The sequence below is a fragment of the Magnolia sinica genome, chromosome 10 (assembly GCF_029962835.1).
Source record: "Magnolia sinica isolate HGM2019 chromosome 10, MsV1, whole genome shotgun sequence".
NCBI classification, from domain to species: domain Eukaryota; kingdom Viridiplantae; phylum Streptophyta; class Magnoliopsida; order Magnoliales; family Magnoliaceae; genus Magnolia; species Magnolia sinica.
The window spans coordinates 7,292,350-7,318,791 of NC_080582.1; the positions used below are offsets into that span (position 1 = coordinate 7,292,350).

The 26,442-nt window shown below is 37.5% G+C and overlaps 1 protein-coding gene across 4 annotated transcripts; it reads left to right on the top strand.

Moving 5' to 3' along the window:
- Positions 1-2,057: 2,057 nt before the first annotated feature.
- LOC131257884 (uncharacterized) lies at positions 2,058-22,845 on the top strand. 4 transcript variants are annotated; one of them, XM_058258812.1, is made up of 6 exons: positions 2,061-2,373; positions 2,987-3,191; positions 6,946-7,321; positions 19,619-19,741; positions 20,281-20,400; positions 22,211-22,845. In XM_058258812.1, exons 1-6 carry the CDS (start codon positions 2,184-2,186, stop codon positions 22,757-22,759), a joined length of 1,563 nt encoding a protein of 520 aa, XP_058114795.1. In that variant the 5' UTR covers positions 2,061-2,183; the 3' UTR covers positions 22,760-22,845. The 4 variants fall into 4 exon arrangements, with proteins under 4 accessions (XP_058114796.1, XP_058114797.1, XP_058114795.1 ...); XM_058258813.1 differs by lacking the exon at positions 20,281-20,400 and having other exon boundaries at positions 2,058-2,373; XM_058258814.1 differs by lacking the exon at positions 19,619-19,741 and having other exon boundaries at positions 2,060-2,373.
- The last annotated feature ends 3,597 nt before the right edge of the window (positions 22,846-26,442 follow it).

Below are 26,442 nucleotides of genomic sequence, written 5' to 3' on the forward strand. Positions count from 1 at the left end.
TCATTGGGCTATGGTGTGCTTATGGTGCCGTAGATGATTTTGGATGGTTGGATTGAGCTACATGTATGCCACGTGTACCATGGCTATGTGCATGCACTTGAATTATGGTACATTATCATAATGAATTGAGGAGCTTTTGGACCTGAAATACTTTTTGTTTTTGACGTGCATCACTGTTGCGAAATGCCTCAAGCAATAATATCACTGAAGGAGGGCGATGTCTCCGGAGTCTTCGTTACAAACCCCGGGTTTCCGCCCAAAGACATGGAGCTATGCATGCAGTACGAGAATCATGATCAACTACTGTAGACACTCCTACTATCGGCGAAATCTAGATCAGTCCATCTGGCAGGCCCTCGTGGATTGTCCATTGTAATAATTACACTGATGGGACAATCGTAGCTATCTGACCTGTAGCCTTTGAACCAACGGTAGTGATTAAAGATGAACTATGATCTTCCTACTTCAATGTTTCAACATAGATCCCAGCACACGGATGGCATAGATTTGTTAAGCACGTGTTCAAAGGTTTGCCGCAGTGAACAAAAATGAATTGAAAGCCTGAAGTTTGGAGTCAGGAGGACTCTTTTTAAGATACCTTAATACGTGGGCAAGGGATGCGTCGAGCATGTGCTGGACAAAAAAGCTGCATGTATCGTGCGTGTAACTAACGCTGACAAAAGCTAAAAGGGTACGTGAAATGGTCCCGGCAAAAAGTTCCGCCGGGTGGGGAGCGGATTCGGTGTTACCCTCACCGTGGGGCTCACCTTGATGATGTGTTTTATATGCATGCGGTCCATCCATTTTTCAAGATCATTTTAGGCTGTTTTCGGAAACATGACGCATATCCAAATCTCAGGTGAACCACCTCAATGGAAACAGTGGTGATTGAATGCCCACCATTAAAATTTTTGGCTGCCATAAACAGGCCCATAATTTTTATTTTCCATCCAATCTGTTGATAAGATCAATGAGACCCGAATGAAGTGAAAATATAAAGATTAGCTTGATCTAGAACTTTTGTGACATATAAAAAGTTTTTAATGGCTATTCACCACTTTTTCCAGTGGTGTGTTTCACCGGAGATTTAACGTTCTAAAATTCGACTAAAAAACGGATGGATTGCGCGGATATACGACACATTTACAAAGGTAGGCTGACACCTAATCCGCTCCCATGGGGGAAGCTATATGGGGCCCACGGATATGTCAGTGAAAAATCTACTCCGTCTATCAGTTTTGCAATCTCAGAACGAGAGACTACTACCCAAAAAAGGAGCCGGATTCAAAACTAAGGTGTGCCACTCGGCAACAAACAGTAAAGATTGAAACCTTAGTAGGGCCACAAAAGTTTTGGATCAGGCGAATATTTATGATTTCAGTTCATCTGAGAATAACATTATCAATGATTTGGAAGACATAAAATCATTACTGTGGGCTCCGGGTTTCAACGGTGAGTATTTCCATTCTCACATTTCCCCTTAGTGTGGGCCGTGTGAGTTTTTGATATGCATCATTTTCAGGTTACTATCATATTATGATCTTACTAAACTAATGAACGGAGTAGATTTTTCAAGGACATTACGGTGGGCCCCATGTAGCTTACGCCATCAGGAACTTTGGCACTGGTAATTATCCGTGAAAAAAGTAAAGACTCTTCCGTACGAACTCTCTTTTCTTTTTCTTTTTTGTGGTGGAATCCGATTCTTTAATACGTCTTTGAACTATCTCTTTTCTTTTCCTCCCTGAGTGGGTAAGGGTTAAAAATCAGGCGGATCCACTCATCTGACATGCCACACCGTAGAAATCAATGGAAAGCCAGCTGTCAGACTCAGCTTACAGGTGTGGCCCACCTATTGGGCAAATCTGCTGGATTTGAGAGACAGTGATATTCATGGTGGAGCCCAATATTTAAATGGACTGGATTTACTACACAAATGACATTTTGGCGGGAAAGATGGGTCGCGTGCTAAGTTAGCAGGCTACTTGCTGCATGTGATCAATTTTCTTTCTTTGTCAGCATTCTGTACAATTTTGGGTCACCAACCATGAATACGCTCCCTGATTTGAACGGTTTGGATTTAGTTACATACATGGCATGTAAAAGGTGGATGCATGCATGTGTATGATTGATCATATTCGACAGAGTACCAAACAAGTCCTTTTATATAGTCTTCTCCATGTATGTTAGGAAGGGTGACTGCCATGGAAAGAAGCAAAGGGAGGAAAGGGGGGGAAGAGAAATGGATACAGCACTACAGCAGCTCTCACAAGATACTCCTTGTAGGAGAGGGAGATTTCTCTTTCTCTGCTTGTCTTGCAAAGGCCTTTGGTTCAGCTAGTAACATGGTGGCAACTTCATATGATTCAAAAGGTACAAATGCATGTTTATGTATGTATGTGATTGGAAATCTTTGTATCATGTAGTCTTATAGCAACATATCACTAGCACACCTTAATTTGTTCACCACCATTTATGTTGAATAATGGTTGCATGATATTCTTGACCGTCCAAGTCGTGTTCTTCACGCTGGATGGAACTTAGCTGAAAGAGAACACTGATTGGACGTTCCGAACATTTTGATGTTACCAGTTGAATCTGGACCATTAATTTTGTTGTGTTTTAACCTTTCATTCCATGGTGAGCAAATGGAGTCCGTAGGATGTAGTATGTTAATGGGCCCACGATTTGGGTAGGCTAGGTTTCTTCACTTGATGATGGGTGAGTCACCACCATCTTGAAAATGTTGGTGAACAATTACCACAGTTTTGTGTTTTCTTTCTTTATACTCCTGTCGCTCTACGAAAATGCAATTTTTTTTTATTTTTTATTTTTTAATTGTAGACCTTATTTTCATTTTCTTTTTGTTTTTTACTTTTTTAAATTGTAGACCTTATTTTCATTTTCATTTTCTTTTTTACTTTTTTATTATTACGAATGCTCTCTTACATGCACGCATGAATGCATGGGGATGCCATTTTTTCAGAGATGTTACCAATCAAGCATTGGAGTTCCAAGGACCACCTGGAGGAATTGAAGGGTCTGGGATGTATGGTGTTGCATGATATTGATGTGCGTGTCATGAACCAACAACCAATCCTAAAAAAGATGAAGTTCGACCGTATTGTATACAACTTTCCACACGCAGGCCATGACCCTTTGCTCCACGAATGGAATGGGCAGCTGATCAAGTAAGTGTCGGGTACAATGTAATGCAGTAGATGGGGGAGTTATTTGTTACTCTGGCTATGCATGACGCTGGATACAGCATGTGTAAATGTTATATGCGGCCTTATTGATTTAAATTAAATTAAATTCTCTAACCTACCCCTACACCTGCTAATTTACCATTTAAAAATAAGATTAGTGGAACAATCCTAACCCTTGATAGGTGGACATTTGACACAGGGATGGATGTGATGGGGTCGATCACCGGCTTCCTCAAGGGATAATTACTCCGAATCCACGGAGCTTCTCTGGTCCTCGAATCCACAAGAAAAAAATACAAACTAGAAATAAATTCGAAAATAAATTGATTCATAATAAAAATAAATTTACAATCCTTTAAATAGTCATACCAAACTTAAGAATAAGTTTCAAAATCAAACTCCAACTCAAACCCCCAAAAATTCATGAATTAATATGAATAGTAAATTTATTATTTATAGACAGCCATGATTCATACTAGACTTCATGATTTTCACCAAAAATATTAAGTGTCCTATTTAGCATAACCATGTTATTCTCCTAAATTTTCTTAGCCGTTTTCATATAGGACACAACTCCTAAAGTTCAAAGGATCAAAAGTTATGATCAAACTTGAATTTAACATAAACCCAGCTTGGATAGATAAAGTAGCTTCTCATATCCAAAATCAAACATGAATAACACATTTTAGTGAGATATGCCTGTCATAGGGTTATATGGTACTGATCACTTCTGCCTCCAATCGGGGCTTTTCTGTCTATCTTGACAAGTGTCCGCCACCCGCTCTACATCAACATTTGTTTCTTGAAAGAGGCAGGATCTACTCCAAGTGCATGTAGGTCTGAAATCTGTAGGTCCTATATTGGTGCGTGTGCACATTCCAATCCGTTCATCGTGTATGTCTAACAATGTTTTCCTTCATGGCTAAAATTCATTCCAATCCAACTCTCAGGTGTGCCACCCCACAGGGGACAACCCTCTGACCCTTCTTTACTCATTGAATGGCCATTTCTGTTATTTAAAAAAAAAATAAGCAAGGTACCCTAAAAAAAATCCAGCTTTGTGATCACATGTATACACATTGTAGTTCCTGCCCAACTTTTTTTTTTTTTCCTGGTTGCTAATTTAGATCGACAAGTTAGGTGGGGCCAGCCATGATGTTTGTGAGAAATCCACTCCGTCCATCCATTTCCGCAGATCATTATAGGACACGGAACGAACAAATGAGATGGATCCAAAATTGAATTGTCCGCGCAATTGGAAACAGTGAGATTGAACTTCCACCATTGAAGCATTTGTAGAGCTATAAATTTTTTGGATCAAGCTAATATATTTGTGTTTGCAGTTCAACTCAGTAGTAATGACCTTGTGAATGGTGCGGATTTCATATTAACATCATGGTGGACCCAGCGAGCTTTCTATGGTAGGCATTTCTCTACTCATCACTTACAGTGGTGTGGTCCACTTGAGTTTTAGATTTGCTTAATTTTTGGTCCCGTGTCAAAAATTATCTCGGACGCGGATTTACTTCCTGTGCTCAGATAGTTGGTGGCTCCTACCCTGATGTTGGTGTGAAATCCACATGTTTATCCGTTTACCTACTGTTGAGACCCCCGGCTTGGTGTTTACATGCCATCCAAATCGTTTATATATAAGGTCATTACCACCGGAATGAAGTGAAAACACATAAAACTTATCCTAATGCACAACTTTTGCACCCATAGAAATGTTTCAACCGTGGTAATCTCCACTTTTTCCTCTAGCATGGCCCACTTTAAATCCTACTCAATTTTGGTCACATGGCTTAAAATGAGCTCGCAGAACAGATGGACTAAGGTGGATTAATCCTCACCAACATTACAATGGCCCCCACCTAGCATCCAGGGCTGGAATTTCCTGCCTAAGGCTTTCGCAGGGAAGTTTTTGGCAGGCAATTTAAGTACAGGATTGCCTACTGACGGTGCCAGCAGCAAGGTGGCTACTGGGCAGTGCTTTGTGGGCTGCAACTTGATGTATATGTTTTATTCATGCCGTCCATATAATTTTCCAGGTCATTTCAGGCCTTAGCCAAAATATGAGACATATCCAAACCTCAAGTGGACCACATTGTCCATTTATTTGTTTTATCCACGGTGTTAATTTCTCTATTTTCTTTATTACAATAACGTGATCGAGATGTTACGTGTAGGTGTCATCCAACCTGTCCACCACTTATTGGGCCTGGACTATGATATGCAACTTAATTCATATCTCGGGTGAGCCCTAGAATCTCTCCTAATCCGCTTTTGAAAGGAAAAATCAGGCGGATAAAAAAGTCACATGGGTGAAATACTAGAGATTCAAGCTACCTAGAATCTGATATTTGTGTTTCCCCTTCATCAATGTCTGTGTGTACTTATGAACATGTTGGATGATAAATAAGTAACAATGTGGGCCCTAGGGTGGGTTCAATGGTATACATCATTTTTTCACTATTTCATATAGTGTAGTCTAATTGAGCTTTGGCTGTGATTCAATTTTGGGATCATGCCCGTCCATCTTTTCTTCCATAACAATTTAGGGCATTTAGGCCAAAAAAAGAGGTATATCCATATCATAAGTGGACCACATCATAAAGTCCGCATCTTTCTTACAAAATGGTCTTAGTAGACATTCGTCATTTTTTTATTTTTTATTTTTTCTGTTGGTGTGGTCCACTGGAGATTTTGATTAGCTTCTATGTTGATATATCACACTCAAATAGCCTACTGAAACGGATAGACAATACTGATATGCAACACGTTTGTGCTTGGGTTGAACCCCGCCACCCATATTAATATAGTTTATGGATGAATTGGTTCAGATGACCTTATCTGGCCCTAAACCAGAAATACGCACCCATGGCCTCATATTCTATTCTTAAAGCCCTGTTGGGTTATTTGAGCCAAACCCAACTACAGTTAAATGGATCTGGTCGGGTTGGTTAGGGTCAGAGCAGGCTTGGGCTTGATGAATTTGTAGTGGGTAGGGTGAAGCCATAGGGTAGTTATTAGAGCTGGGCATCGAGTCGAGTCAGACCGGGTTGGGGCTGACCCGATTCAATCCGGTTTTGAAATAAGCCTGGCCCGAACTCAACCTGACTCGGTACCGAGTCCAGCATGCATGACCCGATCTGAGTTCAGGCCTGGCCTGGCCTAATCTGGACCGAGTCCGACCCAGTCATAAATACCAGGTCCGGTCGAGTCAGCACCGAGTCAGGTCGGGTGCAACCGGTATCCACATGCTGAAATCACAACTCGAAACCTAGATTCACTTGAAAGAATTGCAGCCTTTCTATCAGCTACAAGGCATCTCAGATCTCAAACTTCATATTTGAATTTTTATTTTTTACTATAAATGTATGAGTTGAGTTTCGGATCAAGTCAAGTCAGTACCGAGTTGGTTTATGGGTCATGTCGAGTTACTGGGAGACTCGAACTAGACTCGGGTTGAGTTCGGATTGGACGAAGTCAACTCGATTCGGATCAACTCACCCACTCAGTTTGGATCGAGTCGGATTTAAACGAGTCAGACTTACAAGTCGAGTTTGCCTAGTCGAGTAGTCCAGTGACCAGCTCTATTTAGGATGATGTTGCCGATGTGATTTTTGGATGGTGGCCAATTGATAGTAATAAGAAGAAGATGAATGGACCCAATGACTTGCTATTAACTCATTAAACTAATTTTGATGTCTATGGTTTCATTTCATTGGTAAAACAGGCGACACAAGAAACTCCTATCTGGTTTCTTCCAGAGTGCAAGTGAGATGCTGACCGACGGTGGAGAAGTGCACGTATCACACCGGAACGATGCGCCTTACAACCGTTGGAAATTGGAGAAGCTGGCCAAAAGAGCGGGCCTTGTGTTGAAGGAATGTGTGGAGTTTAGGAAGTCTGACTATCCAGGCTACCATAATAAAAGAGGTGGTGGAATTAAAAGCAACCAAAAATTCCCTTTGAATGAGAGCTTCACCTTCAAGTTCTCGTTAAGGGATTGTTCAACCATGCAACAAAGTAGGACATCAACGAGTGGCTGTGATGATATTAGCGAGGCCTTGGCCTACTTAAAGCTAGAATCCATGTCCTACAATGACTCGGTGAGTTTGCTATCTTTTACTTTTAACTTCGCCGGTGGGTGAGTCGATTGACTCAGAACAACTGATCTCTCCTGTGGTTCGTACCTCTGCGACTGCCAGTGGAAAAATACAGTCCACATCTTTACCATTGGTTAATTCAGGTTGTCCATTTGGTGGACCTACCCTATATGGCCAACGGTGGAGAATCCATCCCCGTCGCCGAACCAAGTAGTCCAATTTGTGTCCTTAAAATAGATTGACAAAATAAGCAAGGTTCATCCATCCACATACAAGAGGAAATACCAATTAATGGTTTTGTTGACTCTGTCTATCCTTTTTGTACGATGGTCCATCCACCATGGGACGCACCGGATGGATGGTTCAAATTCACCAATTATACCACTTCTATTGAAAATCCTCTTCAAGCATATGTTACTGATCACTAGAAAATAATTTTTATTTCTGGAACATGTTGGGGGCCTTGCACAAAACCTTAGGATCTAGCCTCCTAGAACAAACCAGAATTATGAGATAATAAAACAATAAAATAAATCAAAGCACAAACCACACGACACAAGAGATTTTTACGCGGAAAACCCTCAAAGAGGTAAAAACCACGGGACTTCGTCCAGATCAACAATCCACTATGAAGTAGAACGTTACAACCTTCTTCACTCACGTAGGAGTGGATAAACAATAAGAGAATAAAAGAAAAACAGAGAGATCTAACCGATTACGACGACATAGAAACGCTGAGATATCAAGTGCACAGTAGATCACCTCTACGAGCAGAACCTCCCTTTCACAAGCTTCCTCTCTCTCTTTCTCTCTCTCTCCATCTCACACCTTTGATAGCTCTAAACTCTTTATCAAATCCTTATAAAGCTTTAGGAACCCTATTGTATTACCTAGAAAAGCCCTAGGCACCCCTATTTATAGTTTAGGAAATTCCCTTTCACATCCCTTGTGAAAGAGCCTCAAAATTCTGCAATCCGCACAAAATCGCAAACCGAATTTGCGTAACCTCGACTAGTTGAACAGCGTCCTCAACCGGTTGAGCAGCCCACTCGACCGGTCGAGCACCTCCCTCGACTGGTTGAGCACCTCGGAGAAAATAATCAGATGGTCGCTGGACTTTGAGTCGAGCCCCACTCGACCGGTCGAGCATGGGGAGAAAATCCCCATCAGAACATCTACTCGTTATAATTATTATTTATTTATTTTCTAAAATCTTGAGATACACAAAACCCACCAATTGTTTTGGGGTTTTTACCCCAAAATTTCTCACAACATATGATATTCTGATTACATGCTTTCACTCTCCATATTTACTAAAACGTTCCTCCAAGCATAAGGAAGAAAGGTAAATCCATGTTTACCAAAATGTTCCTCCAAGCGTAAGGAAGAAAATTTGATTTACCTTTAAAGACTTATGCAGACCAGGAAACCCGCCCCTCCAAAAGTGGAAACTATGTGGGCCATAACTTATTATGTTTCCAATATCCAATTTGATCACTAGTTGTGTGACCTATTTTAAATATAGTTATCAAATCAGTCCTGTCCCTAATATAGATATACCATATGATTAGACATGGTATATAGGACTATGCCCACCCTCCAAATTATTTCCTTTGATGTGGCTTACCTAAATCACGAATTGTTTTGAATTTTGGGCCATGCCTAAATATTTTTGTGGCATCCAATGGTTTGAGTGGATTTCAGAAAATCATCATGGTGGGCTTGTAAAAAATCAACTATGGATCTCTCTCACAACTATTTTGTTTGATTTGGCCCATCTAAATCACAATTCAGCTTGAGTTTTTAATCGTGTGCCTAACGTCATATTTCACATCTAATGGTTGGGGTGGATTTCACATACACATCATAATGAACCGCATCAAAATTTGACGGTGGCATCCTTTGGTAATTATTTGAAGGGATTTCAGTCCTATTTATATTTAAAAATAAAAAATAAAAAAATAAAAAATCATGGGATGCACACTTGACCCATTGTGATGTGTAGGTGAAATCTAATTTGACCATTAGATATGCAATCTCACATTAGGCCTAAGGCCAAAAAATCAGGTTACCTATGATTCAGATGGACCACATCAAAGAACATATTTAGGAGAAGGACCTCCACTCTTGATTTTTTTCACAACCCCCTCTAATCAAACCCAAAGGCTAACAACCCCAAGTGTAGGGTTGTCAAGGTGATGGATATCCTGGGTTTTCCTACGCCGCCACTGCCAAGAAAGGCCCTGCAGCTGGTTAAATGGATCCCCCCGACGGAGGAATGGTTCAAGCTAAATGTTGATGGGTCCAGTGGAGGGAACCCGGGGAACTCAGCGGGAGGCGGGATCTGGTGAACAGTCATAGCCAAGCGAGTGTGATTTGGACCTACTGGCTAGACTGCATCCAATCCCTACGTAGAAGTGCCTGTTTTCCTCTCACCCACATTTTCAGAGAAGCAAATGCCGCTGCAGATGGCTTGGCTAAGTTGGCCACTTCGTCTCAGGCCCATTCCCTTTGGTTAGTAGCCACTATCCTCCCTCGATCAATTCGGGGTACAATCTTGCTGGATAAAGCTGGGCTAGGCGCTCTCAGGCGCACCCATAGGGACTGACGGGTTCCGATTTTAATTTTCTTTTGTGGATCTTTATGATAGGCGAGCCCGATCCCTTTTTGTTGGGGCCTGTTCGAATGTCCTGGCTTGTATATGTTTCCTTTGTTAATAATATTCAAGTGGCATGATGCCTTTCAAAAAAAAAAGTGTAGGGTTGCGATGTAGTAATAACTCGGGAGTTTGAGGTCGAACCACATAAAATTTTGATGAGAATACAATTAAAACTAATTAGGTTGTTTGGGTTTTTAATCCAATGAAGTAAAAAGAATGTGAAATAATTAATAAAAAATACTATAGATCCAGGAATCCCCCATTAGTAGAACTTGAACTTAATTCATATTCTCAAGTTGATAAATCAGCTACAACTAGATTCTACTCCATTGTAATTGAAAGATATAATAGTAAATTCAATAATAAACATCCAACATAGATTAGAATTATGATAGGTTGATCACTCGTGAAGATGTAGGTAATCAATCGCAGTGAATCAAAAGCATCTATTGTACTATGGCGTGAGTGTGTGGGGATGTCTGTGCGTGTATAAAAAAAAAGAAGAAAAAAAGAAGAAGAATAGATCTATCAATTTTATATATTAATTCTTTCTCCAATCTATGAATTCAATTACATCCAACCATAATTCAATATGAAAACCTAAAACTTCAATTGAAGACGAATTAAATATCAATAAGTCATCAAAGGGTTTAGCCCTCGCCTTATCTAAGAGACTGGCCAATCATGACTATCATCTTAAACAAAATAGAAAGAAATCAAACTAGAACCGAAGTTTCGATAGTGGAACAACGCTAGAAAAATTTTCCTCCCCACAATCTCCTTCTCCAAAATCCTAAATTGATGATTAAGGACGTATAAAAAAAGCCCTTTAAATAGTTTTAGAGATCCAATTTATGCACCCATCTAGAAATTTCACAAACTGACTTAAAGTTATGCAGGTGGGCATGTCATCGACCTGTCGTACATGTTGATTTATTGAAGACATCGATTGAAAGTTCACAAAACTAACTAACTTTTGAATTTCCTCCCCTTATAAATCGACGGACCAGTTGAAAGTCCCTAAATTTATCCAAGGAGTTGTTATTGTATTTCGACACTGCTCGATTACTCTTCCCAACTGGTCGAGACATCTTGGATTGGTCGATCCATACTATCGATTGATCGAATCTTTGCAAATTTTCCTGTTCTTTCGCAGCTTGATTTTCGGTTGCTCTCACTACTTTGACACTTCTTTTCCTTTGATCCTTAACACTTTGAATCATCACTTCTTAGCTCCAAATCTTTAAATCTTCATTGTCAATTCTTTTGAGTTTTAATTCTTCATCTTTAAGCACATATTCATCCTTCGTCTCTCTCTTTCTTTCTTTTTTTTCCTTAGTCTCTGAAGTACCTCACTTGTAGAAAAATTGTGTATAATTAGAAAAATTAAGCCTTTGAATAAGTCTTTGAATGCATGACAAACTAGAATAATTGAGAGAATAACTATGCAATATTTTAGTCTTAACACCAACGTAATGATTATAAGAAATCCACACCAACCATTAAATGCCAAAAGAGCATTTAGGCCCAGGGCCCAAAAATAAGATTATCCATGATTCAGGTGGGTCACATTAAGAGAAATAGTTTAAAGAGTGTTCATTGCCATGTAGACTCTTTCAAATATTATGGTACACTTGAATAAAAAATAGGCCTGATTTTTAAGTCATGCGCCTAAAATGGATGATACACTCAATGCTCGAAGTGGATTTCGAAAACACAACAAGGTGGGTCCCACCCATGCAACAGACTCCTTCCCTTGTAATAACCCAAGATTTTGGTGCGCATACATGTATGTGCATACATGCATACTTGCATCCATCTAAACATTCATGCATAATCCTTTCATTTATTCATGTATACATGCATGCATAAAGTGTGCGAGTTGTAACCATTGATATGCAAATCGATTTATTTAGTATGTATCATTGATTTTTAATTATATGGTTTTGGTTGTGTATATATGTATATGTGTACATGCACTATCTTTACTCATACACCTAAAATCAACCGTACATCTATCTGATTAATTAAAAACTCATCTTGTACATATCCGAGTATGAATGTAACCATACATTAACACGCATATAGGATTAAACTCTTAATCATTTGATTATTTCATATGTCTTATCATTCAACCGTACATCATACATGGATCTACCAAATGGGCTACTCAAAAATCAAATAAAAATCACTATGATGATTCTCACATTTCTCTAAATGAATTTAATGGAGTAGTACTTCTTATATTGGAATATAATTTAACAAGTTTCAGAAGCCCACAAGTCATATACATATTTTGGTAGTAAACTCATAATTTTAAAACAGGAGAAAACATACATGTATCCATATGTATAATTGTAAATCCGATACCCCATATCTTGTAAACAGATAACCCATTTATAAAATAACCGTACATCGACCACTCTGCTCATTGAGGTATCACATGGTCCACTTAAATATTATTTTCAATACATCTCAACCATCCCTCTATGTACGGTATAACTATCTAGTGTAGTATATCCTAAATGTGTATAGCATGCCTATTTAAATTCTAACATTTTAAAGTATTAATAGCATGTTTTAAATATTATTAATTTTTAATAAAATATAAATATATTAATTGGTAGTAAATTAGTTATTAGCACGTAAGTGTAGGATTTAGGAAACATAAAGCATGTGACTATCACCAAGGGTCACTAATCTCGACCACCCATCACAATGACCAATCAAAACCATTCAGTGACGAACTGTATCGTCTGGACTATTGAATTAGAATCTGTCAAGTGGAGTGCCCGTTTAAAAATCTAAACCATTCATTATATGAACCATCTAAGTATACATCTAATGAACGGTATTTTAACATCAAAACTCGCTTATGTGTACATTATATTAGATAAAAATAAAGATATTAGCATGAGAGGTGTGTGTGTAGGTTAGAACCTTTTCGTATTAGCATTGATTATAGTATTTAAACTAAAGAGTTTTAAAATTAGTTTTTCTCTTCATGTATGAAACTCGTCATTAAACTTAGCATTAAATAATAATAATAATCATAATAATAATAATATAAAAAAAAAAACTCATTTGTATGTTAAGACTCATAATTTTGCTTCACATATGAAGCACGTGTATGGATATTTATGACACATGCTCTATAAATAGGGGTTTATCCATTAGCTAGCTTATGGCAGGAGTGTGGGTCTAGTGAGTTTGAGTGGCCCACCCTTAGAATCATATATATAAAAACTATAGTCAGTACGTGCATGGTGCATAGGTGTGAGTCAGTCAAGACTTTATCTTAGACATTGTGCACATCAAGTGTATACGTCGGGTGTGTGCTGCATAAATTTTGATCCAGCACTTTAAATCAAGTGGGTGATCCATCTCTAGTTTGAAATTTTTATAATTTCTGTTATTAAATTATTAATTTTCTATTATAGTTAATTGATTTTAAATTAAATTTTATACGAAATTATTGCTTCTTGTTGATATTTTTATTATTTGAATATTTAGAAAAAAAATGTTCAATACGATTAAAAGAAAAAAAATTAATTAGATTTTTAAATTTCTGAATTTAATATAAAATAATTTTAGAGTATTTGAATTATGTAGGAATTAAATTCAAAATTATTTCGAATACATGTTACATTTTAAATTAATTCTTTTGATGTAAATATGTATGTTGACTCAAGTTAATAATTTCAAAATTTTCTATTTAAGACTAATTAGAAATAATATACCAAAATAATTCATGCTAATTAAAATAATTATATTTATGATATATGGTAAATTTTTATAATAACTAAAGTCCAAATTTAATAATTTAACATATCATGAATTGAGTACAATTTCATTTTGGGAATACTTATGTACAATTGACTAAACTAAATTTAAATTTAATTCAATATTGTTTATTGGCAATTTAATTAGGTTAAGAATTTTAGGATTCATAGAATTAATTTTGATTAAGTAAATTTAAATTCCAAATTTAATTCTTTAAAAAAAATTCAAATTTTGACATTTGATAAATTAAATTTTAGATATTATAAATTAGATATTAATGTGGATTTTCTATATATGTAGTTACCTAACTTTAATAGGATGAACTTTAATAAAATAGAAATTCAACTCTTAGATTTTATTTTATTTTTTAAATCAATTTAATATGTTTAGAATAAATCTTTCCTATAATTTATTAGAATGAAGTAGAATTATTTTTTTAAAGTAAGATTTTATTCGTATATTACTAAATTATTAAAATCTAAATCATAGATTAATTTCTTTGGATTCGGAATTTAATATGAGTTATTTTTAAGAGTTCCTATGCTTTACTGATTTCTAATTTTATAAAGAAGAATTTAAATAAAATTTTAAATTTAATAAATTAATTATTAACTTATACAAAAAAATTCTGAATTTATGATTGAAGATTTTAATTATCTAATTAAAATAATTACTGAGTTAATAGCCATCAAACATTAGAACAACTTATATGCATAATTTGAGATTAATGAAGAATATGTGATGTAACTATGTAGTTTGTAACTAATCTGCAGTAAGTTGCATGGTTAATTATTTCGATTTAAATAGATGGTGTTTACTCATGTCATGTGCATATTTATTTTTAATTAAAAATGAATGTTGGAATGCGGGTGCGCTGCCTTGGAGATGTTCTTAAAATATATAAGTAGATAGGGCGATTATGTCCTTTGGGTGAAATCCTTAAAGCCAGTAGGTAGGGTGATTGTATCCCTTAAGTGAAAGTCCATAAAGTGAGCAAGTAGGGTGATTGTGTCCATTGGGTGAAAGACCCTAGAACCCACTGGATCCTTTGAAGTCTCATTTGTATACGACGTATGAATATAATTGTGTATGCGGACATACGTTAGAGGTACAATTGGAGCAGTAGTCTGACCAGCTAATGTATAAATGGGCCCCTCACCTCAAGATACCTGTGTGTGAGCATTAATGCAATGTGACCATCTACTTGGGTACATGTTGTAAGATATGATGATTATTTAATTTTGTTATTTATGAAATTCATAAAAAGCTTGACATTCGGAGCATCTTTACTATTCCAGTATTGCAATCATCTTATCTTTTTAGATTCGGTACTTTAATTAGTGTTTCAAACTTTAAATAAATTATTTCATTATTTGTACATTTTGTATAATTATACAAATTTTAGATTTGGGTTAGATATGATCTCATGAGCTGTTACGCTCACCTCATATTAACAGTGTTTCAAGGTTTGAAGATTAGTCAGGGGCAAAGCAGAGTGACGATCTAACCATTTGTCGAGTCAGTGATTTTTTCTAATTGTGCCAAAAAAAAAAACAAAGAAAAAACCTCAAAAGTGAGTCTATACATTAATGTATTGGATGAATATTTGATGTAGTTTTTTTAAAAAAATTTGTATTTAAGAATATTTAAAAATTGAATCACAACCTGGAATTCAGAGTCGAGTCTGGCCAACTCGGGCACCGAATTTTGGGGTGTGACAGGTTGGTATCAGAGCTCGAGGATTAGATTTTACTGAGGACCTTAGATATGGGTTACACCAGGGCTTATGTATGAGTCATTATAAACCTAAGGGTTAATTTTGGTCAAAATGCTTATATAGAGTTTAGGTAAGGTCAAGTAAGGGTTGTAGCCAAGTTTAGTTGCGGTCATGGAGAACTAAAAGTTACTCTTTGTGTATACAAACATAGGCACATTATTGATAGGGTGCACATTTTTATTTTAATGTGCAGTGTTGTCAATGATTATATTGATTGTTCATTTCTACTTACAATGTTGTTCTTGTTACTTGTTACTCTCAAGTAGGGAGCACTTAAGCACATAAGAGTGCACAGTGACAGTGTGGAAGTGGGTACGATAGAATCTCGGGGATGAGATTTCTATAATGGGGTTAGAATGTAATAACCTAAGATTTTGGTACACATGCATGCATCTGCATACATGCATGCAGATTATAGGAAATATTTTAATAAATCTTTCCTATAATCTATTAGAAAAAGGTAGATTTTTTTAAAGTCAGATTTTATTCATATATTGCTAAATTAATTACATTAAAATTATTAAAATCTAAATCACAGATTAATTTATTTGGATTCGGAATATAACATGAGTTATTTTTTGTTGTCAGAAGATGTCTCAAATCTTCTATCCGTGATGCTCGACCAGTCGAGGAATTGGCTTGACTAGTCGAACATCCCTTCGACTAGTCGAAATTCGTTCGACTCAAAGTCCAACAATGATGTATTTAGGATTTTCGGGACGCTCGACCAGTCGAGGGACAGGCTCGACTAATCGAAGGTTATGCAGATGGTACGCAGATTTCGCGCGGACTACGTAAATTTGAGGCGATTTCTAGGGAGGTACGTAAGTGGGGTTTCCCCATCTATAAATAGGAGTTTCTAGGGCCATTCTAAGAAATTTTAAGGCTTTCTAAAGGTATTCCAAGGGTATTTAAAAGGTTCTAAAGTTATCAAAAGGTGTAGCAAGGATGAGATTCGAGGTTGTTCGAATCGGGTAAGTCTTTTCTTTTTGTAATTTCTATTTTCATAATGGAATTCTGTCGCTTTGTGCCGTGGTTTTTTTTCGAAAGGGTCTTCCACGTTAAATCTTTATGTTCTCTTGTGATTGCTTGGTGCTCTTGGATTGCTATTCTAGATCCATATCTGTATGATTCTGCAACATAAATCCCAACATTTTTAAGAGTTCCTATGCTTTACTGATTTATAATTTTATAAAGAAAATTTTAATTTTAATTTAAATAAAATTTTAAATTTAATAAATTAATCATTAACTTATATAAAAAAATTCTGAATTTATAATCGAGGATTTTAATTATCTAATTAAAATAATTACTGAGTTAATAGCCATCGAACATTAAAACAACTTATATGCATAATTTAATAATAACGAAGAATATGTGATGTAACTATATAGTTTATAACTAATCTGTAGTAAGTTGCACAGTTAAATATTTTGATTTGAACATATGGTGTTTACTCATGTCATGTACATATTTATTTTTAATTAAGAATGAATGTTAGAATGCGGGTGCGCTGCCTTGGGGATGTCCCTAAAAGGCATAAACAAGTAAGACGATTGTATCCTTTGAGTGAAAGTCCTTAAAGCCAGCAGGTAGGCCGATTGTGTCCCTTAGGTGAAAGCCCTAAGGCGAGCAAGTAGGGCGATTGTGTCCCTTGGGTGAAAGCCCTATAACCCACTTGATCCTTTGAAGTCTCATTTGTGTACGACGTATGAGTAGATTTATGTGTGCGGACATACATCAGAGGTACAACTAGAGCAGTAGTCTGACCAGCTAACATATAAATGGGTCCCTCTCCTCTAGGTATCGGTGCATGGGCGTTAATGCAACGTGACCATCTACTTGGGTATAGTGTTATAAGAAATGATGATTATTTAATTTTGTTATTGATCAAATTCATGAAAAGTTTGGCATTTGGAGCATCTTTACTATTCCAATATTACATTCATCTCATCTTTTAAGATTCGGTACTTTAATTTATATTTTAAACTTTAAACAAATTATTTCATTATTTGTACATTTTGTATAGTTATACAAATTTTATATTTGGATTAGATATGATCCCACGAGCAGTTATGCTCACCCTCACATTAATAGTATATATTTTAGGGTTTGAAGATTAGTCAGGGGCGAAGCGGTGTAACAATCTAACCATCTGTCTAGTCATAGTGATATTTTCTATTTGTACACAAAAAAAAAAAGTATAGTGAACAAAAAAATTTAAAATTTAAAAAAAATTTAAAAAAAAAAAAACTTCGAAAGTGAGCCCATACATTGTATTGGATGAATATTTGATGTAGTTTTTATTAAATTTGTATTTGAGAATGTTTAGCAATTTAATCACAACCTAAAATTCGGAGTTGGGTCTGGCCAACTCGGGCACTGAATTTTGGGGCATGACATCTCTAGTAGGGACAATTGGGATGGGAGGCCATTCAATCAAGTTAGGGTGTTACTGCATTAGATAAATCTTGAACCATGGGCCCACCTTTAAAAAAATAATAATAATTTGATTTATATCTTAAATCTTTAAGGCTTCTATATAGACGCAGTACATTCGGGTTGACCCATCGCAACAAAATGGAGGTCGGGTCAACCTATCATAACCTCTAACCCTTACACTATTTTAACTTTCCCTAACCGCCCCAAGACCCGACCGGTCTAGGACGAGCTCCCCCCAGGTAAGGAGCGGAAGGGCCAAAACCGCAGCAAATTCCCTATCCGACTGATTGGCGCTGCCCAAGTTAGCCAAGCCATCCATTACATTTTTGGCCTCCCTCGGGATGTGCTTAATCGAGACTTGGGCGATGCCCCAAATAAAATTAAAACGATTCTTCCAATAGTGGATATTACATGGGACTCGACCTTCCTTAGAGAACAATACTACCACTAACAAGTCACCTTCCACTTACCACTCTACTTAACTTGTGATCCAAACATAGATTCATCCTACCCACCACTGCTTTAGCTTCAGCTTGAAAGTTGGACCCGACACCATAGCCTTTGGTGAATGCAAGTGTAAGTTCGCCTCTTTCATCTCTACAAACTCTCCCACTACTAAAAGGGCCTGTCTACATTCAACTTAACCCATGGCCTATTATCTTGCCTTGGAGAGAGTCCCAAATACCGGACAACCTTCATGCTATTTTGATCTCTACAGTGTGGGAGCCGGAAATAGGTAGCAATGTGGGTAAACCATCTATAGATCCCAGCAATTGTCTGGTCCACTCTAATCTTGGTGTCTTGAAACGCCTACCGCCTACCGTTTCTTGTGATCCAAATCTCTAATAAAATGAGAACAGGGCCAGGCCACGCAGGATCCATATACTGTGTACTTGTCGCTAGCCCACCTTGATGTATACGTTGCATCTCCACTCCATTCATTCATTTTTCCAGCTCATTCTATGGTGTGAGCCAAAAATGATACAGATGCAAATATCAAGTGGACCACGCCATAGGAAACCGTGGTGGTTGAACGCCCACCATTAGAAACTTCTTAGAGCACATCATAATATTTATTTGCCATCCAACGTATTGATGAGGTCACACAGACCTAAATGAAGTGAAAACTCAAATATCAACTTGATCCAAATTTTGTGGCCCCCAAAAATCTTTTAATGGCTCATCACCACTACTACCCATGGTGTGGTCCACCTGAGATTTGGGTCTGCTTCATTTTTTTCCCTACTACTTAAAATGAGTTAGAAAAATATATGGATGCATGGATATACAAGACAGACATCAAGGTGGGGCACCACAGGTTAAATGCTAACAGGCCAACATGATGAGTTGGTGAAAGAAGCTGGGAATACGAGGAGACGTGATTTTAGAGATCTATTGGAGCCGAGTACGTACTCGGTCATTTGCAACCGGTCTCCAGGCGAGAGGATTGATGAGAATGGATGTGGAAAAACATATTTTTACCCTCCATCATAAATTAGGAAGCACGATTTTGTAAATATAAACTTTTAAGGCATTTCATGATAAAACTAATATGTAAGAGGAATTTTTAGGTAAAGGAATAAAATGCAATCCAAAAAGAACTTGTTTTTTTAATGGAATTTCATAATCTTTCTTACAGTGCAACAAAGAACGAAAAGCGACAGTCGAGACACTTGGTAAAAGAAACACCCCCTTGGAAGGCGACATTGATCAACTGAAGCAGAAGATTGACGGACCGGATTCTCCCGTGACAAAGTACATGGTGAGTTGACACTAAAATTATCGGCCCCATCTGTAAGTTGACCATCACCAGTCCAGCATTTCCCGCTGATAGGTCCACATTACTACGTGTTCGAATCAAATGAACCGATACAGTCGTTCCCCCCATATGGGCCATGAACCATAGAGTGCCCATTGGTTGGACAGCTCGGATCATTTGATTGTGTGAGCCCTGTCAACAACGAATGCTTGGACGGCCTACGTACAGACACCCAGTCAGTTACATAAGTAGTTTTGGGAGATTGGCTAATCCCATACATGTGTGGCATACATGTGCTTGATCCAAGCCTTAATCATGCGCCCTGGGGTGTATGTCCAGTGCCCTAAGATCATGCCAACATCAACTCATCCGGTAGGTTGGGATTTCATCCATGCCATTCAATTTACGAGTGTGGCCCACCTGATGGCATGACTGGTCTGACTATTCCACGAGCGGCACAAACACAGTTGGCCCCACCTGATGGACCATTTTCAATATTGCATTTATCTATCGAAAAAATCACATTCTCTCTTCCGGTGCAGATTGAACGTGTAACTGACCTAACAATGGTTCCTAAACAAATTGTCAACATACCTCACACTGTGATCAATGGACCGAAATCGATTATCCAAGAGCCACAACTCAAGCCTCTCAATGACCTGGTAAGCTTGCTATCTTTTACTTCTAACTCGACTGGTGGGTGAGTCTGACTCAAAACAACTAGAACTCTCCAGTAGTTGACAAGCCTCTGCAACTGCCAGTAGAAAAATGTGGTCCACATTTGTACGGTAGGTTAATCCAGGTTGTCCATTTGGAGGACCTACCTTAGATGGCCAACGGTAGAAAATCAAGGCCATCCGGCAACGAGTAGTCCAATTTGTGGCCTTAAAATAGATTGCTAATAAGAAAGATTCATCCATCCACATTCAAGAGGAAATATCTGTTAATTGTTGTGTTGAATCCGTCATCCTTTTTGACATGGATGGTTCAAATTCACCAATTATACAACAGCTATAAATAAATAAATAATTCTCGCCAAACATGTTTATCATTTGAAAATTATTTGTGATTTTGGAATTTCGACTCATTATAGAATATTTCAAAAATCATGAAATACGCAATAAAATACAATCTAGAACTTGTTTTCTTGAGACGTTTGCCAAAATATAGAATCATGGCTTTGGAAGGCAACTTGGATCACCTGAAGAAGAAAATCAACGGACTGGATCCTACCATGACAAATTACACGGTTAGTTGGACGCTAAAATATGGGGCCCATGTGAAAGTGAGCCATCATCCGTCCAGCATTTGTGGCTGATGGGGGCCACATTACCCATGTTCGGATTAAACGAACTGCTCCATGCAGCCGCGCCTCATGGGTGGGCCAAGAACTCTGTAGTGCCGGACAACTTGGACCATCTGAAGTGTGGGCCCAGCCAGCGACGAATGCTTGGACGACCTAGCTAGGTACGGACGCCCAGTAAGTTACAGCAGTTTTGGGAAGTTGGCTAATCCCAGACACGTGTGGCACACGTGTGCAATACCCAAGCCTTCATCATGTGCCCTGGCATGCATGTTTGTCCGAGGGCGGCCTGAGAATCACGCCACCATCAACTCATCAGTTAGGCTTGGATTTTATCTATGTCTTTAAATTTACAAGCGTGGCCCACCTGATGAAATGACTGGCATGCATGATTCATCGACGAGGGACACAAACGATGGGGCCCACCTGATGGACCATTTTCAATATCGCATGTATTTGTTGTAACGAGATGTCTTCACTTTTTGCATATTGAAGTTTCACCAAAAAATAAAAAAAGAAATGAAAAGAGATGTCTTCACTTTGTATATGGAATAGAGGTTTGATCGATCCATCATCCTTAGCCGAACGATCAAGTAAGTCTCGAATTATACAAATTGGTATTTGGGGAATTTTGGACAATCTTGATCAATCAAAATGTCGGGTCAATTAATCAACAAAAATTCACAAAAGATAAAATAAAATTATTTAACTCTCTGGACACTTCTGCGCATGTTCGATTGATCAAATATGCCGGCTCGAGATCGATGACTACTCGATCAATGTCGATCGATCGATGGTTTGACCGACAGCGTGCATAATTGCACAAATTGTTTCATATTTTGGGTGCAACACTACATATATCGTTGTAATTGCGGGATTAAGGTATTCTAAGAAGGGCTAATTTATTTCTAGAGTTTGGCAAGAAAAATAAAAAATAAAAATGAAAGTTTTTAAATTATAAGCACATCCATCTCTTGTACATTTTCTTTTATAGTGATTCGTTGTTGTCTTGTGCCGTGAGTTCCTTTTCATATGAGTTTTTCACATAAAATTCATGTGTGCTTGGGCATGCTTTGATTGTGTTTGCTTTATCTTTGTTGATCCGAATTTGGGGCTTGCTTCCACGAATTCTCAATATCTGTCAAAAAAATCACAATCTCTCACTGCAGATTGAACGCAAAACTGACCTAGAAATGGTTCGCAAAAAAATTGCCAACATACCACACACTATCCATGGACTAAAATCGATTGTTGAAGACTGTGGAACGTTCCAAGGTGTACCAAGCTATCCTCCTGCAAAAGAAAGTGAAGCCCATCTATCTTCTAAAAAGATGAGTGAGGAAGAAGGGAAAAGCTTAGGAGTTGGCGGCAATCCTCAGCACCACCACCAACACTACAGAACGTTTGAAGGCGGTCCTCAACCAGCAATTGGAATCCCTCAGCCGATTCCTTGGCCTGGAGATGTCGCATCCGCTCCTCCTCACTATCATCATGACAACAGATATCAAGCTGTTCCAGGTTATGCAACAGTTGCTGGAGGAAGGCCTGTAAGAGAGAGCCGCCTTCCCTGCTGTGGTATTGGTCTCGGCTGGTTTCTATTCATCATTGGTTTCTTTCTTGTGGCTATACCGTGGGGGTTTCACGCATGCAAAGTCGCTGCTGTTCTTTTTACCGTCGCGATAATTCTTAGGGCGATGAGGGAGGGTCACGACTGGTGATTAGAAGAAGCAGGTCACAGAGATTGCTGAAAGTAATGTAAATACAATCTTTGGATTCTGAAAATTATTGGGGTATTTTAGTTAAATTCCAAACTTGTGGTTTGTATTTTTTTGGACAATCTTATGTAATCTGTAACAGTGATCTGAAAAAAAATAAAAAATTGTCGGTCCAAGAGCTAGAACTCATGTTCCTTAATGACTCAATGAGTTTACTATCTTTTACTTTTGTCTCGGAAGGTGGGTGAGTCTACTGACTCAAAACAATTGGATCTCCCGTCTAACAATCAAACAGTCGATGTTCATGCAAGTAGTTGACTATTTGTATCTAAAACGACAGGTAATTATACAAAAATAATTTAAAAGTAAGAGATTTTCAGTCCATAACTCAAAAGCCATGCGACTAAAGGGAGAAAAAAAAAATGTGTTTATGCGGTTAATTTCAATTTTGTGAACTTTATGACACCATTTTGAAAAATGTTTTCAATAAGGTACGTCATTCATTTAATAATCATCATTGGAGCACCTTCACTTAGATTCTTCAGGAAAGGTGGGGGAAGCTAATGGAATTTCGGGCTAGCCATGTGAGCAAGGGGTATGAAGATCCAGGGCGGGCCCCACCATAATGTTTATGTAAAATCCATCCCAACAACCTGGTGCATCAACAAATGTTAGGCCTATGTAAAAAAATAAAAAAATAAATATAAAAAAAAACAGCCCCATCTATAATGTAGGCGTTCCCACCTAATTGGAAACAATGGACATGGCAACACACACCCTCCAATCTATTTCTATTGGTGTGGCTCACCTGAATTTCGAATGGGTTTGATTTTTGTGCGATAGGCCTAAATTTTAGTGTGGCATCTAATACTTGGAATGGATTTTAAATAATAATCACAACAAGCCCTGTGAATTTCAAAGGTGGATGTCTCTCTCCCAACCATTTCCTTCATTGAGGCCCACTTTAATAATAGGCCAGCTTGATATTTTTGCCCTATGGCGGGATTACACATTTAGAATTAAGAGTGGATCTCACATATACATCACAGTAGGTCCTTTAAAATATTAGCGTCCCTCTCTCCTTCACACCATTAGGAGATTCTGTTGATTTATTTTAAAAAAGAGATTATTAGTGTTGTTGATGGATGTCTTAAATTTGTAAAGTCAGTAGTCTGTCGATGCCATTGAACCGCTTCGATGTCATCGAGTATTTTCCAAATTTCCTCTATTGGTTGCTGGACATATTGGGGTCATTTTTCGATGACACTGAGGAGTGTTCGATGACATCAAAATTGGGTCAAGCAATCTAAGATTTTTGGATAATCCATGGTTTGTCGCTGGACAATTTTAGCAATTGTTCGATGTCATCGAAGGGTGTTCAATGACATCGAACGGTTTCACGCAGAAGTTTGCAGATCCGCCAGATCTGCGAAATTTATTTCCTATTTCATTTGGGATTCTTTCAAAAGTTATATATATGGGTCTAAATGGGATTGAGAAGTATTTTAAATCATCCTAATGTTTCAAAGGGGTGTAGCAAGGATGAGATTCGAAGTTGTTCGAATCGGATAAGATCTTTCTCTTTGTAATTTTTGCTTTTATAGTAATCATTTGTCGCTTTGTGGCGTGCTTGTTTTTTCCCGGAAGGATTTTTCCAAGTTAAATCGTTGTGTTCTTCTCCCTTTTTTGCTTTGTGCTATTGGATTTTATTTTATTTTTGGTAGCCAAACACCAACATACGTAGAAAACATAGAATGCACAAAATGCAATTTACCAAACACGCAATCCAACATTCATCAAGGAACAACGTCTCAAACTCTCAATCAAGATTAGATCAAGGGCTCTCGGAAGGGCTTGAACCCGAAGTGCTTACACCAAGATCAACATTCAGGGGCATGAAGATCTCATGCTTGATCTCAGTCCCCACCCACCCAACTTTCCTTCCATTCCCAACTACCACAGCACCAACCAAATCCAAATTCAGGTGCACCTTAACCTGTTCTCCAACAACTGACATGTAACTGATAGTCGCCCACTCGCCCCACGATCGATCTCTACCCAATTATACTTCTCTGCACCCTTGCACCTCGCTGGTCTTGAACCCCATTCATTAATATGCAGTTGGACAAGTTCGCATATTCATCCACTTTACAATTTGGTTCCATGATCACAGACAGCACGACATAACTTCTTTCGTCTACCCCTAAAGATGGATTCCTATCAATATGCACTAATCCTTCTCTATAAACATTGAGTGCTCGATCAAAGCCTCTATTTTGCAAATTAACATGGAGATGCTTTAACTGCAGGGCATAGAGGTTTCCTTCAAGTGCCAGTGTGGCACTACAAACAATGGACCTTTACCGGCGGCCAGAACCGCCGGTAAATTCTCCAAAAGCGCCAGCGGATATCTATAGCGGCGCTAGAAAGTGCCGGTACAGAGTGCGTTGGTTAATGTTTTAACGGCGCTAGTCGCTTTTACCTGCGCTTTTCTGAGCGTGATATTTCTGGCAGAAGTGCCGGCAAAATTCTGTCCAAGCGCTGGTAAAAGGAGAATTTCCAGACACTTTTAAGCACGGAAAAGCGCCGACAAATGTCTATACAGGCGCCGGAAAAAGTCTTTGTATAGATTTGAGAAGCCCCAACACAGGCCAATAATTTTTTTTATTATATTAAGAGGCCCTAGCGTAGTGCAGGCCATACTTGAAAGGCCCTAATGCAACGCAGGCTAGATTTGAGAGGCCCCGACAAGGACAAGGTCAATTAAAACCTATATTTTTTTTATATTTGAAACATAAAAAAATGTTGCAATACAATTTAAACTAAATATTAAACAAAATCTATATTACTTCACAAAATATATATATATATATATATATATATATATATATATATATATATATATATATAATATATATATATATATATATATATATATATATATATATATATATATATATATAATATTTATTACAATAAATGGAAAATGGTCTTAAATAATTTTAAAAAATAAAATAAAACAATCCTCTATATGGTACTCCCAGCACGAGTGACGTCAAAAGGCTGAAGTGCTAGTTTATAGGCCTAAATTTAGGCACAATTGATTAAAATCCTCCACACAAGGAAAAAATAAAAAAATAAAAAAGTAGCATTCAACAAATCAAATAGTCTCAATCAATCTCTAATTTTAATATAATTACATTCATTTAATTCTTTGAGGTTTTCATAAGGTATAAGAGAGAATAGATACTTGCCTAAACAAGTAAGTTTCTCCACATGATATTTGTAAAGAGAGCTTTCCTGAGAAAACAAATAACAAACTATCATTCAACAAAATTATAAAGAGCAAAGGCTTTCCCTGAATTAGAATCCCATGAAAAAAATTAGAATTGATAAATATTATCTAAATCCACAACATTGTTTCTAGACATCAGATACAAAAACCATGCTTTCTGTATCAACCAATTTCTTCCAATTCATAAAATGCCATATTAATTCACCAGTTTAGTAAATGATAAGAGACTTCTCAGAAAATTTGTACCACTAAGGCACCATACATAACATATAGAAACACAACATCAATTCGAAAGCATGACTCACCTTCGTGGCCACTGCTAAGCATGTCAAATTCATGGTTCCATCCAGGCAAGTGTGTTTTTGCATTCACCTTCCACATGCCTCTTAAA